The 15280-nt window shown below is 34.7% G+C and overlaps 1 protein-coding gene across 30 annotated transcripts; it reads right to left on the reverse strand.

Annotated features, from left to right (window-relative positions):
• Positions 1–1458: 1458 nt before the first annotated feature.
• Positions 1459–15082, reverse strand: LOC103440660 (uncharacterized). 30 transcript variants are annotated; one of them, XR_011575354.1, is made up of 11 exons: positions 14947–15071; positions 14690–14831; positions 14364–14475; positions 13080–13231; positions 12278–12348; positions 4899–5047; positions 4750–4818; positions 4257–4335; positions 3333–3404; positions 3129–3189; positions 1459–2206 (listed from the first exon to the last, which is right to left on the reverse strand). XR_011575354.1 is itself a non-coding variant. In XM_070812031.1 (11 exons), exons 6-11 carry the CDS (start codon positions 4972–4974, stop codon positions 2143–2145), a joined length of 411 nt encoding a protein of 136 aa, XP_070668132.1. In that variant the 5' UTR covers positions 4975–5047; positions 12278–12348; positions 13080–13231; positions 14364–14475; positions 14690–14831; positions 14947–15070; the 3' UTR covers positions 1459–2142. The 30 variants fall into 30 exon arrangements, 20 of the variants coding, with proteins under 20 accessions (XP_070668132.1, XP_070668138.1, XP_070668134.1 ...); XR_011575356.1 differs by having other exon boundaries at positions 14361–14475; positions 14947–15070; XM_070812031.1 differs by having other exon boundaries at positions 3129–3179; positions 14947–15070.
• Positions 15083–15280: the final 198 nt, after the last annotated feature.

Consider the following 15280-nt stretch of genomic DNA (forward strand, 5'->3'; position numbering starts at 1 on the left):
GTGTGTTCATTAAGAAATCCAACTCTGGATTTGCTATAGTGGCAGTATATGTTGATGATATGAACTTAGTTGGGACTCCTGAAGAGCTCCATAAAACTGCTGAATATCTGAAAAGCGAATTTGAAATGAAAGACCTTGGGAAAACCAAATATTGTCTAGGCCTGCAGATCGAGCATTGTGTTAGTGGAATTTTGGTCCATCAATCAGCTTACATTGAAAAAATACTGAAGCGATTTGGCATGGACAAGGCTTATCCACTTAGCACCCCAATGGTTGTTCGTTCTTTAGACGTTAAGAAAGATCCATTCCGTCCAAAAGAAGATGATGGACTGGTCCTTGGTCCAGAAGTACCATATTTGAGCGTAATAGGTGCTTTATTGTATTTAGCACAATGTACTAGACCAAATATAGCTTTTTCAGTTAACTTGTTAGCCAGGTACAGCTCTGCTCCAACAATTCGTCATTGGAAGGGAGTCAAAGATGTTCTACGATACCTTCGTGGGACAACAGATATGGGTATCTTCTACTCAGACAAGCCCACAAATGAACAAATCCTTGTTGGATACGCCGATGCTGGTTTTCTCTCTGATCCGCATAAAGCCCGCTCACAAAATGGATATGTGTTCACTAATGGAGATACTGCAATTTCATGGCGATCAACGAAGCAAACGCTAGTTGCAACATCTTCCAATCATTCGGAAATAATTGCTCTACATGAAGCAAGTCGTGAATGTTCTTGGTTAAGATCAATGATCCATCACATCCGGAATTCATGTGGTCTACCTTCAAAGACAGACACTCCAACTGTCATCCACGAAGATAATGCAGCCTGTGTCGCCCAGATGAAGGAAGGATTTATCAAAGGTGATAAGACTAAACACATATCTCCAAGATTTTTCAGTGCACATGAGCTTCAGAAGGCTAAAGTTATTGAAGTCAGACAAATCCGTTCCAATGAAAATTTAGCAGACTTGTTCACCAAGTCTCTACCAAAGTGCATATTTCAGAAACTGGTGCAGGGAATCGGATTACGTCGGCTTACAAATTTAAAGAATGCAGAATCAGGGGGAGATCCGATTCAGGGGGAGCATCCATGATACATGCATGTTGTACTCTTTTTCCTTCGCTTAGGATTTTTCCCAGTGGGTTTTTCCTATCAAGGTTTTAACGAGGCAACATAAGCATGCTCAATACCATCCGGATAAAGTTGTACTATTTTTCCTTCGCTATGGTTTTTTTTCCCACATGGTTTTTCCAAGCAAGGTTTTAATGAGGCAACTGATGTTGATATGTGGGCATCCAAGGGGGAGTGTTGTAAATAGTATAATAATGTATGCCCACATGCATACAGTAGACATATCATATGCTTAATAGTGTTTTTGTTTGTTTCCATGGTGATGCTCTATAAATAGAGCTTTACGAATGTTCAACTAAGCAGAGAAAAGAAAGAGAAAAATATCTAATAGTAATAATATACATTACTTCCTCTGCAACAGCTTGTGTTGGTATAATACTCTGCAACTGCTTCGTTCCTGTCCCGAATAAAGGTTATCTCTCTATAACTTTTACATTTTTATAACATTATTAATTATATTAATATTATAAGGGAATCCAACACTATCTCCAACAGTTCACCACAACTAAAAAAAACACACGGAAGCTGCGAGACAGAAACCATGAGTGCCCAATTGCGCGAACACGACGACGAGTCGTCGAAGCTGCAAGACGACGCGGACGATGACGAAGCCAACCGCCTACTGCAGCCGCATTCCCTGTCGTCGTCGACATGGGACGACGAGGAGGAGGTCGCGTTCGAGGCGCGGGAGAAGATCCTGATCTTCGACGATGCCGTCGACGACGAGTCCACGGCTGTCCCACCTTTTTCGTGGAAGAAGCTGTGGCTGTTCACCGGACCGGGTTTCCTGATGAGCATATCGTTCCTGGATCCGGGTAATTTAGAAGGGGATCTCAATCGTTGCAGAGGAGATGATGGCTGACGTCGCCCAAATGTCAGCCTTGCGTCACATAGCCTTCGGGCTCTTGGGCTGGCAATCGCTGCCGGGCCTGTCGCTCGAGCTTGGCCTGTCCCTCGGGCTCCCAAACGCTGGAGCATGTCCACCGGGCAACAACCCACTGTTCAATTCACTGTCCCCCCAGCAAATGCTCCCGCTGGAGCTGCTCTAATACAATTGGTAGTGTGATAGCACTGAATACAATGCAAAATTTCAGGTCAATAAGTTGAAGAAGTTGATAGGAGCAAATATTGTGTGCGTACAAATATTATAATTGACCATATATTTTTAGTACGATGATGATTTTTAAACAGATAGAAGAGTATAAAAAGAAAAAGAAGCAGAACCTTTATGGAAAGCGATGTGATTTGTGACATACCTGCAGCTAGGTCTGTGTGGTCAATTCTAGTTATGAACATTGGTAAACAAAATATGACATACTAATGATAAAATCGTGTTAAAAGTGTTATGATATCGATGTAAACTTGTGGTGGAGAATCATGTATAAGTGGGTAAAATGATCGTCAATTTCAAGCAAATCATTATTAAATGAGTAGAATAGAAGGTGAAAAAGATTGAAAAGTTGTATTCAAAATGGATAAAAAAAAATGGGAGTAAAGTGGAAGAAGATATGCAATGTAGTACTATGGTGATTTTTGTTGTAATAATGGGGATAAAGAATGTTGAAAGATGGATCAGATAGAACTTAATTGGTGTAGATAAACAATCATCATTTCCATCTTTCCTCTTCAGAGGAATTGACTGTTACAAATTTATACACAAAGACTTTCGTCATTCGTTGTGCTATGAATGCATGTCAAATTACTTGGTTAATCACAAAAGGGTTTAAGATGGACATTCAAAAGTATAAATGTAGATATTTTAAGTAACCATATATTGTCTCCACAGGATGTTCACCAATGCTTTGGATGTCCAGGTTAACTCATTAGTGGGGGAAAAGGTAAGTGGACATGCGTTCAAAGCAGATGAAATGAAGATAGTGCGTGCATACATTGGTAATAGGCAATTTCCCTGAAGAGAAACATTAGTGAAGGTAGAACTTAAACATAAAACATTAATGAAAAAAAGTAGAAATTTTTGAGTATTTTGAGATACCGTAAGTAGTTATACAGATGTGTCCACAGGAGAAACAGAGCAGATGATTGGCTGTCAAAACCTAATTTTCAGTAATAATGAGATTTATATTAATATGTTTTTTTAGTATAGACGATGTTTTCGTGCATATGTTTTTATGAAGTATTAGATAGATGGCAAATCATTTGTTAAGCTATTTTTTTCTTTTTTGTTTTAATTAGTTACCTTGAGGACAAAGCACCTTGAAAGCGAAGAACAAACAGGGCAAAATGCAGAATAACCAAGATTTTTGAAATCCTGTATTAAAAGAAAAAAGAACATTAACCATGATCAAACATAATTCGATTCAAGTAGACACTAAACTGACATAAACACTTTAAATGCAACAGATGCATAATTGATTTAAAAACATTTAGTAAATACTCAGTTATCTTGATCAGTCAACCATCACAAACCATGAAATTAACATCAAATGATCAAATTAGTGAATCTCAACAAAACAGTATACCTCACTAACCAAGCTTAATAATTTTCACACCATCTCTTTAGTTTCTCAATTACTTTGACACCACAGGCTCATTCATGACCAATGAACTCACATTTTAGACAAAGATAGATGACACCTCATTTGGTTTAATCCTTAACATCTAAGCAAGCTCAAATACAAATGTTTTGCTGAAATTAAATGAATCATAACTTTTTCTCTCATCATTTTTCTCCAAATTGTGACCCAAGCAATACAATGAAAAAACCCAAAGAAATGACTGTAAACATATAAATCACTCCATCAGTCAAAATTTACAACGATGTATAAAGGAAGCTGAATTAATCGTAGAAGTTTAAATCAGCTACCTTTATATACCCATTTATCAATTGAAGCAACAAAAGTTTTAAAAGTGAAATCATAATTTAAGCATTCTATATCACCGTGCACCATTTTTTTATCGGTTTCTTTTAAATTAAATCTAAATGAATCACAATGAAAAAAAATACCAAACAACATTTATTATCCCTCTCTCCAATTTAATCCATGAGGTGCAACGCCAAATCAAATAAGCAAAGAAAGTGAATACACCAAAGTGGTCACAGATATTTAATCAACAAAGCAAAGTTAGTAATAGTGTTAATTTATAAATGTCATGTACTCACATATAAATAACGATCCTGGTATTTGCAAATTGTGGATAAGTTGATGTGGAAGCAGAATTTGTAGTATTAGTTTTGAAAGCTGCAAGTCAACAACAATAACTCAGGATAATACTGTTGTTTTTGCTTTAATCCGTATGAATAAGACAGAACGGATCCATAGGCTTAACAAATTAAACACACATCTAAGACTCGAAAAGCTTATCAAATCAAACACAAAGAACGGATCCATATGCTTAACAAATCAACAAAACAAAAATAAATAAAAAATAAAAAATTCAAAGCATAACCATCACAGCAAGTCAAATAAAAAGAAGAAGCTATGGATTTAAATAAAACTGCCAACACAAAAATCACCAAGAAAATATGCATTACTAATTAACAACCCAAACACACAAAAAAGGTCCCAAATCACCAAAACAAAGCCAAAAATAAAAATAAAAAATTCAACTGCAAAGAAAACAAAGGAAAAAAAACAAATAATACATTTATATACCTTTAGTACAGAGAGTTCCAAGAATCAGAATAAAAAATCCAAAAATCTGAAAGGGGCTATTTGCTGAATCTGGAAAACAAAATGCATCAGACATGTTCAACAACGATCCAACCAAAAACAATATAAAGTAATAAACATGCAGAACTCACCTGGAAACGCCAGATTAAATCGGTCACAACCAAATTCCAAGCGAAGTCGACACGTTGGTGTTCTCGAGCCTTCCATGCTTTTTGATCCCTGTCTCACAAACGCTTTTCTTCCTTTGAATCCTCACGTTGGTACCAACGTTATTATACAGCTATTTTAATGACATTGAATAAAAAATGTAAACGTTTAGATATTGGTTAGTAAAATAAACAGTCTGCTTATAAATTTTGCAAAACATCTTGAAACACTGTTTGCAGTATAATTGTTTACATTATTGTCTCCATCTGGAATCAAAATTTTCAGACCTTTTTTTTATGTAACTCTGGATAATGCTACATATAATTGACCATGGATGAAAACAGGTTCAGGAAGATATAAACCAACTTGTTTCAAAGATTGGCCTTGACTTTTGTTGATAGTCATTGTATAACATGGTCTAACCGGAAATTGACGTCTTTTAAAAATGAAAGGCCACTTATTTTCTGTTGCTGTCAGAGTGATTCTCAGAATGAATACTTTGTGACCAATATTGTTTCCAGCAAGTATTTTAGCTTCAATAATTTGGTTGAATAATTGCGTAACCACTAATCTTGTTCCATTGCACAAACCCTAAGACTGATTTAAATTTCGTAACAACATAATTGGCATTCCTATTTTCAAAATTAGCTTACGTGTAGGTAAACCATTGAAATCAAGTTTATTAAAAAATTCAACAGGATATAATGTTTCTAAATTTTCATTATTTCCATTTGAAGAACACAAAGAATCATAGCTTAGAAACACGTTTTCTTCTTTAGGTAACAGATCAGTTATATAATTGTTTATATCTGTAACAGTTGTGTTTTGAGGTGTTATAATAACACGTTCTCTCAAGTAAGCAAAATCTTGATAAGAATGTTCAAAATTGGGTTAAGTTGCAAGAAAAATTGATAAAATTGGGTTGTCAGAAGAATTAACTATTAAATCTTTAGGTATTTCAATTAGACATGTATCTTTATCATTTGAATTATTTTCACCAATTTTTCCATCACCTATTTGTAAAATCCAATTTGCAAAATCATTGATTCTTCTCTTTTCATCAATGCTTAACCCATTTTTTGATAATCTCATGTTTTCTTTTAAATAAAATATTTTAAAATGTGACCACAAATAAGAACTATTTAAAGAAGCATTTATTATGTCCTCTTTGCTTCCTCCAAGTATAACAAGTAATATTTGTCAAAAATCACCACCTAAGAAAAGAGGTTTACCACCAAATAAAATATTACCTTGTGAATAATTTAAATGGGACATAATGTCATAAAGTGATTTATCTAATGCTTCAAAAAAATGTTTGTGATTCATTGGTGCTTCATCCCATATAATCAAATCTGTTTTTTCAATTAATGTGGCAAGATGAGTTTGCTTTTTTATTGCACAAATTGAAGAATCAGTAATAACCAAGGGAATTTTAAATCTGGAATGTGCTGTTCTACCAGCTGGTAATAACAATGAGGCTATCCCTAATGATGCCACAGCTAAAACAATTTTTTTCTCAGATCTAAGCTTACTTATGATAACATCCCATAAGAAAGTTTTTCTAGTGCCTCCATGACCATAAACAAAAAACAAACCACATTTTTTTTCTTTCCATAGCATCTATAACACAATCATATATAAGTTTTTGACCTTGATTAAGTTGTAATTTTAAATTTGCGTGTTTTTTTGACAACTCTTAAGAATCATAGTTTAATTCTTCTCTTAGAAGCTTATTTTTAATTTTTAACATTTTTCTTGCATCAGGCATTGGTAAATGATACTTAGCTAAAGAACTCAATGCATTGTTAAAAAGCAATTCCAATTCAAACAATACAGAATTTTTTAATTCATCTTGTGGTATGATCATATCAGGAATTGCAAAAGTTTTTTGCAAGCTGTACAAAATGTCATCATACATGTTTTGCCAATGAGTATCAAAAAGAGTTTGAGGATCTACCACATCACAATATAAAATGATTGTAACAAATAATTGTCTCAACTGAGGAGATAACGCTACATTTACAGCACTTGATAAAGCCTCAATCCATTCTTTATCATCTCCTAACAATCCCAATGATTGACATGCATCATGATATGAAGGATGTACAATACCATTAACAGTTTTGAGATCATTAAAGTTTAATGTACCTTTTTTCAAGTTCAAAAGCATTCGTAAATAATACAATTCACCAAATGTAGGATGCACATATGCTATTCTACCTATTGAACCTTTTTGTTTTCTAGGTTTCCACATTTTTTTTCCGTGTGTCATATAAGAATTTTGAAGGGAATTCTGCATAAGTGAGTGACCGCACTTCACTATATATTTTGTTAGTTTCAAACCAACTTGTTAACATTGTATGGTTAGAAGCGTTTTGTTTGATAATTGAATGGAGTGATTGATCACCACTGAAAATAATGTTTTGTTCTAATGGTAAATGCACTGGTAATCGCTCTATAGAAGGTTCCCTATGGTGTATAGAATATTGAAACAATCTCCAAACAGCTTCGTAAGACAATATGTATCTACAGTTTAGATATGTTAATATTTCATCATTCGGATCATGTTGGAGAGCCAATCGTGCTCTATCTGAACCTTTGTTTACATATTTGAATAAATATTTTATAAGCATGGATTGACAACAGGATTCAACATTTATATAAGCATTATATCTCAAAAGTAGTTCAGGATTATAAGGAACAACAAAACTGTTATCAATTTTTATTCCATTTTTTATAACAAACTTTGTATCATCATCCCGACGCCTATAAATTGGAAAACCATTTTGTTCAAAAATTGTTTCATTTTTATAAGGCTTAGGAAAGTTTTTGGAGCACTTATTTTCCCGCATGCAAGGATAATTTTTATATACATGCCCACATGGACCATGAATCATAAATTGATTAACAATCTCATAAAGTCGAGGGTTAACAAATTTGTCTGGCAATTCTGCACAAATAATTGAATCTATATCTGATGGCACATAGCATTTGAAATTTGATTTCAACCATATTAACATATGAGAATGAGGCAAACCTCTTTTTTGAAATTCAATTGTACAAACATCTGTTTGAAAAATCAATTGAGACAAACAAAACCCCAAAAACAAAAAGTTAGCTTCTTGAAGAGAAAAAAAAAAACAAATCGAGATAAGCAAAGTAATAAGTTTTTAGAACTCAGTTGCTTCAACTTGACCAAAAGGCTCTCCAGATTTGATGAAATCAAACATATCATCAAGTTTTATTTTAAATATTCTAGAAATTATATCAGGTCTGTCCTCAGGTTTGTAGCCTGGCTTTTTTTTTCAAATTCTCTTATAATTTCTGGTCATTTCACATTACAGGTAAATGTTATAAACAAATCAGGATGTTCATATTCTCTACAAATAGCCATAACATCTTGATAATTATTAATCATATATCTAGGACTTCCTGTGTATGATGCTGGTAAAACAATTTTTTGTCCCAAACTGTTTGCATCGTTGTCACCTCTTGACACAGCATCATAAATTCCTTTGTAAACCTCACTTCTTAAATTTTTTTGATTTTGCCTTATGTAATCCAACTTATCTTCTTCAAGTGTTGCATAAGAATCTACTAAATATTGTTGAAAAAGTCTACCTTCTTTCAACAATGTAGTTAAGTATGCATCTCTTTCTTGAATCTGATAAGCTATATAAGTTCTCATAGGTATTCTTTGTCTTTTTGTTTTTGGACCGTTATAATTTTCATTCCATTTTAAATCCGGCCTGTAACTATCTTCACCATATGGAAAAAGAATAGGGTGCTGAAGAGCCATAAATTTTGAATTCAATTTTGTAACACGATTAGCTTCAAATTTATCTCTTACTGTTCGAAAAAGTTTAACCAAGTCATTGCATGAATCAAACATTTTAATTAAACCTTCTACAATTTTTGAATCAAGTCTTTCATTTGTTCCATCATTGTCAAAAGCTCTAAGACGATTTTGTACTTCATTATATGTATCATAAACATATAATTGAGCAAATTTTGAAGACTGATTATCAGGAGGTAAAAGAGATCCCATCAAATGACAAACTTGACCACTAATTTTGAAAATGTAAGAGCTTGTTCCATTATTAATTGAGTGATCAACTTTGGCTCCCATTGAAGTAAATGAAAACATAGAATTGTAAGCTCTAATATTTTCTCGAAATGATAAACATTTTTGTCCTCCATTTGGATCAAGCAAGGAATCTAAATAGGGTGGTGTTGGATTTGGAGTTGGAATCTTAATTTTTCCTTGTTGACAACAAAGAGTAAAAATGGGTTCATTTTTTTTTGAGCTTTTTTTAGAGACTCATTTAACCAAAAATAAGCACCGCAATACACACACTTATAACTCTTATCACCCAGATCTATATAATCCCTGACAACACCTACAAAAAAATATGTCCAAACCCGAAAATAATAGGACGTTAGCGTTATACGCCATTAACTAAACACTAAAAGTAAAAAGAAATTTAAAAAATTATTATAAGAAATTAGGAACATACCCCTTCTGTTGTTTTGAAAAAAGGCTTGCCCTTTACTCATAAGATTGTGATTACGATCACAAACTTTTTTCAACTACACTTCCAACATCGTTGGAGACTAAGAATTTTTTTTCCCTTTGTGTCACAACTGTCAAAGTTTTTTTCAAGCGTAGTCATATCCAATATGTTATCATTATCAGAATGTTCAACAACAGAATCATCAGCAAAAGATCTGCTTGTACTGCATTGATATTCACCCCGTGAATATTGACAAACTAACGCATCAGTTTGAAAAAGAGAGGTGTTTTCAGAATTTTGCATATAAGTGGTTGTATATAATTCATTATCAAAATGCTCAACAACAAAATCATCAGCAAGAGATCTGCTTGTACTACACTGATATTCACCTCGTGAATATTGACAAACCAACGCATCAGTTTCACAAAAAGATGTGTTTTCAGAATTTTGCATATAAGTGGTTCTACACAATTTTTTTGGTTGCTGGTTATGCTCAAGGAAAGGATTATATCCATTATTGCCAATGTTTTCTTTTTGTTGTAGACTATCGTTTATTCCAATATTTAAAGATCTTTTAGACATGATGCAAACAAATTTTTACAGCCAATTCAAAAACAAACTGCTGCAAAGCACAATTCGAACAAAAGAAAAAATTAATAAAGATATAACACATATACTAAAACTAGGGCTGGGCACGGGCCGGGCCGAGCCGGGCCGAACCTAAGTTTGTAGGAATCTGACATTACCCGAAACGGGCCGGGACGGGGCGGGGATTGGATTTTCTTGTATAGGAACCGGACATTACCCGGCCCAGTTAAAACGGGCCGGTTCGGGCCGGGTCCACGGGTACCCTCTTTTTTTTTTTTTTAACTGCACTGCACAGTTTGAAAACTGCACAGATTGCAATTTGCAACTGCACAATCACAGTGACACTGCATTAGAAAGAAATAACAGTACGATTCATGTGCAAGGCATGAAGAGATAACAGCATGCCAATATAAAATTTCCTCAATTTTTTTTTATCAGCCAGGTTTCTCTCCAAAGCAACATCAGGTCCATGCTCTGATACATGAAGCATTGCTACCGTTGAACCATATCCAGATTCTAAATTCTTCAAAAGGCGATGAGTAATTTCCTCAGCTGAGATAACGAGTGGTGCACTAACTAATGATTCATAAAATATAGCAGAAGCTGTTTTTCCCAATTGTTGGCTGACATTAACAACACATCTAAGCATTTTAACGAGCACCTCTAATTGAAGAATTAAACCCGCCTCCATGGTAACAAGATGGATGAGATCATCAGAAGTACCTATCAAATATGAATGTGAGAATTCCAAAATAAAAGGGACAAGCATTAAAAATAAGAAATAATTGGTCCTAAAACAAAAAAATGGAAAGGTTCAGCTAAAGCAACAATACCTTAGATACCATTAATAAGCCGCTCAATATTCTCCGAACAACGAAAAAGAGATACTGAGTTCTTTCTGATCAATCCAAAACTACCCCTGTAGGAATCCAAAAGCAACATAAATGAATCATACATAAATCATTTAGAAATGAATCATACAGAAATCATACATAAATCATTTAGAAATGAATCATACAGAAATCATACAGAATTCATTTTAAAAACAGAAATCATACAGAAATCATAAAGTCCACGGGTCACTTTACCACCATCTGCAGCCACACATACAGAAATCATAAAGTTCAGAGCTTTGCTGAATCTAAACTTAATTGAATAAAAACCCAGCAATATACAACATATAAATACATATATAGAATTTTAGATGTTAAATTTGGCAGTACCTGAAATGAAAGTTGGCGAAGAAGAAGAAGCAGGAAGACCCAGAAAACGGAAGAGGAAAACAATGGAAAAGCAGAAGCAGAAGCTTTGATTAAACACCATACTTTCTGGGTCTTCTCTGTCATCACTACCAACCTTTTCGCCCTCTACACTCTTCTTCCAGCTACAACGACTTCAAATCTATCCCCGGAAACGCCGTGTTCACCCAAACCCGCCTCGATTCTTCGTCGTGGGAGCCAAAGCGTTTCAAATCCTCATCCGGGTCTTCTCCCTCCGAAGTTCGAACTCCTCTTCAACCGTCACGCCGCCTCCTCTATTCCACAACCACAACAACCAATCTCCCTCCCCGCCACCGCCGAGTCATCATCAACCTGCCCAGCCCTCATTGTCGACTCGCAGGAAAATGGAGTCTGACTCGTCCACGGCCTCATGGCCTGAGCGGAAGCCGTCCAGCAGAACATCTTCAACCTCGCCAAAGCTCTGGTGATCCAGATCGGCTACCTGGCAGGTTCACAAGCAGGCGTCGGTGCTCAGGTAGGAGAGGAGAGAGATGGAGTTCGAGAAGACGATGGAGATTGGAGTGAGTGACTGAATCTGGAAGTGGAAACCTAGACACACGGGACATCGACTAGGGTAGGAATTAACGATTAAGATTAGATGATAGGGTATCATTTAATCTGGACCGTTCATTATTATTATAAACGGGTCGGTTCGGGGCCCTGTTTTTCCAAGGATTAGGACCCGCCCCGCCCCGTATTTGACAACGCCCCGGCCCGGCCCGGCCCGTTTTTTTTCTACAATATTTGGAACCGGCCCGTACCCGCCCCGAACCTACATTACCCGCCCCGACCCGCGGTTCCTCTACCCGTTTGCCCACCCCTAACTAAAACAACATAGGAATCTAAACAAAACCTCAAAACCAAAGTTTGATTTAAACAAACATAAACACAATACAATGGTTGACTTTGGTGAGAAAAAAGTATATAAAACTATATAATGAAACTTTGAATCAAAGTACATTAGAAGTTTAAATTACTTACTTGTAGCACAGAATGTCCTCAATGCCAAAAACAACACTTCAAGAGGTTATAAAAGAGAATTCCCTCAAGTTCTGTAAAAAGAAAAAAGAAAAAAACTACATACCATAAGTTCACAAAATTTTATCAGGCCTGATAAAGATAATTTTAAAGCTTAAAAATTTTACACCAATGATAAATTTGAAAAGCATAATAACCATAAAACCTTAATTTTGGACACATGCATTAGTCAGCCTAGAAAAAAAAGGACCAAAAAAGTACAATAATTTAAAAACAGCAACCAACATTTCACAGTAAGAAAAAAAGTGACACTAAAACAAAATAAAAAACTATTAAATTCCAGACTATAAACTTTATAACCAAAGAAATTAAATGGATTTAGTATTAAAATTGATAGCACAATTAAATTTCATTATACCACCACAGTAACCGTCACATAGCCAATCATAATTAAAAGAACGACAATTGTCAAATAAAAATTTTAAGCTATATAAAATCAAAAAATAAGAAAGCACGGAAGCAGGGAGCAATACTCGCCAAATTGATTTTTTTTGTTTAAAATGTAGACCCCAAACAAAGCCCCAAGTAAAAGACCCAGCCATTTTCTCTGCCTTCTCTCAACTACCCTTCTTCTTCCATTTCTCTGAGTTTTTTCATTCTGCCTTCCCCTAAACCCCAAGTAATTAACGATAATTTATAACACTACAAAATTATTCCCAATTCTCAACCTCACATAAAATTCAAAGCTCGAAAATAAAAGAGTCTGAAAGAATGAATCTGAGAAGGGTAAAATGTGGAAAAATACCTAGATATTTTGTTGGAGGAGGAAAGGAGCCCAAGCAGCTGAATGACTGTGCTCACGGTGATTCTCAAACTCCGCACAGTTTGTCTCTTGCAATTTTTTTCAAGATCTTGCTGCTTTCTTTGAAAGTTTGGAAAGCTTTTTATGTTCGTATACTATTAAAAAGAAAACACATGTTAGTAAAAAGAAAATATCATTGACAACTGCATAGATTATTTCAATTGTGCCTACTATAATCAATTAGAGAGAGAACGAACATGAAGTAATCCATACATTTTCAATGTGAAATATATATATTTACAAAGCTCTATTACTGAGAAAGACCAACACCCTCTTTTTTTTTGCACCATGATCAGTTTTAATGTTCACATTTATAAATATCACAGCTTTTAGTTCCAATTTTTCTCTCTCTGCCTATTTCAATTTAAATTCTTTTTTCACTTGGTTCAAATGATAGAAACTTACTAAAACACACAAAGTTTAATTTAACTTTAAACAATGTTATCCAATGAATTACATTAACCTCAATCAATTTACAGCCTTCTCAGTGCATGAGGAATGAAAAGCGGAAAGGGACCTTCTTGAATTAACAAAAATAAGTACCATTTTACATTAGTTGAAGGTAATATAAATTTGTTAACAAAAAATACAAACATAAAAGTACAAAAAAAAAGACAAAAGACAGCCATTAGTTGAGGAGAAACCATTGTCATCTTCAATCAACGACAAACAGTTGCTATCTCCTCGAATTAACGAAGATAACCATCATTTTTCATTAGTTGAAGGTAATATAAAAAGAGATTATACATGTGCAGTTTTAATATGCACAAATCCTATGCAATCAACCAAATTGCTCGTGTCTTCTCAGGCAGGAAAATACAATGGAACGATCAGGAGGTTTCCATGGCTATCAAAGACCATGACTACCCCAAACACAACCTCTGCTTCTGGTAAAACTATTCTTCCTTAATTTTCTTAATAATTAACTTACCTATGTATAATTTCACATTTCTTACAAATATATATAGACACACTCTTCTTGATATACATATGTGTGTGTGGTACCATTTTTATATATCTATTGCATGTATTAGATGTATGTATCTTGGTTAATTCAGAGCCTTGCTGTCCGTTTGTCTTTCTCAAATGCATATATTTTCGAACATATCCAGGCAAACACAAAATTCAAAACTAAATTCATAGTCAAAACATTTAAAGGCAAATGACATTGATAATATCAACCCAAATCAGCAAAGAAAAGTAATATTGGGAAATATCCACCACTACCTCAGACGGAAGCTCGTTTTCAATAATCCTTTGGTTGTTTATAAACCCTTTGATGGGCACACAGATGCCACGCACAGTCTCAAGGTTGATACGACCATAACGCTAAAATTTCCTACAGAGATAAAAAGAAATCAACAAAATTTAGCCAACTCTAAATTCAGCAGAGGAAAACAAAAAAAACCTTAAAACAACAGAAAAACCAACATCCAGAAACACAAAAATAATGGGTTAAAGCAACGAAATCCATCTGTAAAAGAGTTTTACAAATTTTAACAACAACTTCCCCAAAAAGGAAAAATAAATCAGAAAAAGGTAAATTAATTTACCTGAAAGTTCAAATCTTTTGGGGTTTTGGCTTCAGTTTAAATACCAGAGAGATGAAACCCAAAAGAAAAATTACTCCCAATTTTTTCAAAATCCCAACAGCTCCGATCCTGCGAGAGAGAGCTCGAGAAGATGGAGCAAAGACTGAGAGAATCAGGACGGGAAACAGGCCAAATTAGCATAAAATTATCGGGAAAATTAAACAATAATGACTTGCCTGGTAAAACAAAAGGTTTTAAAGAGGTCGTGGAAACCCTACCAAATTTGATGTGGGTATTGGAAGAGAGAATCTGACTGTGATTGGTTTCAGATCAGAGGAAGAAGAAGAGAGGAACCTTCGAGAAAGAAAGAGAGAGAGAGAGAGAGAGCTGCTTCGGCTTTTGCATCCTCCTTCCCATTACGCGATATTCAACACGCGCACAACACGGGTAAAATTGTCATTTCACTGTGCAATACAGAAAATTGACGTTGAGAATCAGCAGCAGCGAAGGGCATTACCGCCATTTCACTGTTCATGAACAGTTAAAAACAGTGCCAACAAAACCGAGTTTTAGTATATAGATAATTTTCCAACCTATTATTCTGGGTAAATT

Source organism: Malus domestica, chromosome 14 (assembly GCF_042453785.1).
Source record: "Malus domestica chromosome 14, GDT2T_hap1".
Taxonomy (NCBI): domain Eukaryota; kingdom Viridiplantae; phylum Streptophyta; class Magnoliopsida; order Rosales; family Rosaceae; genus Malus; species Malus domestica.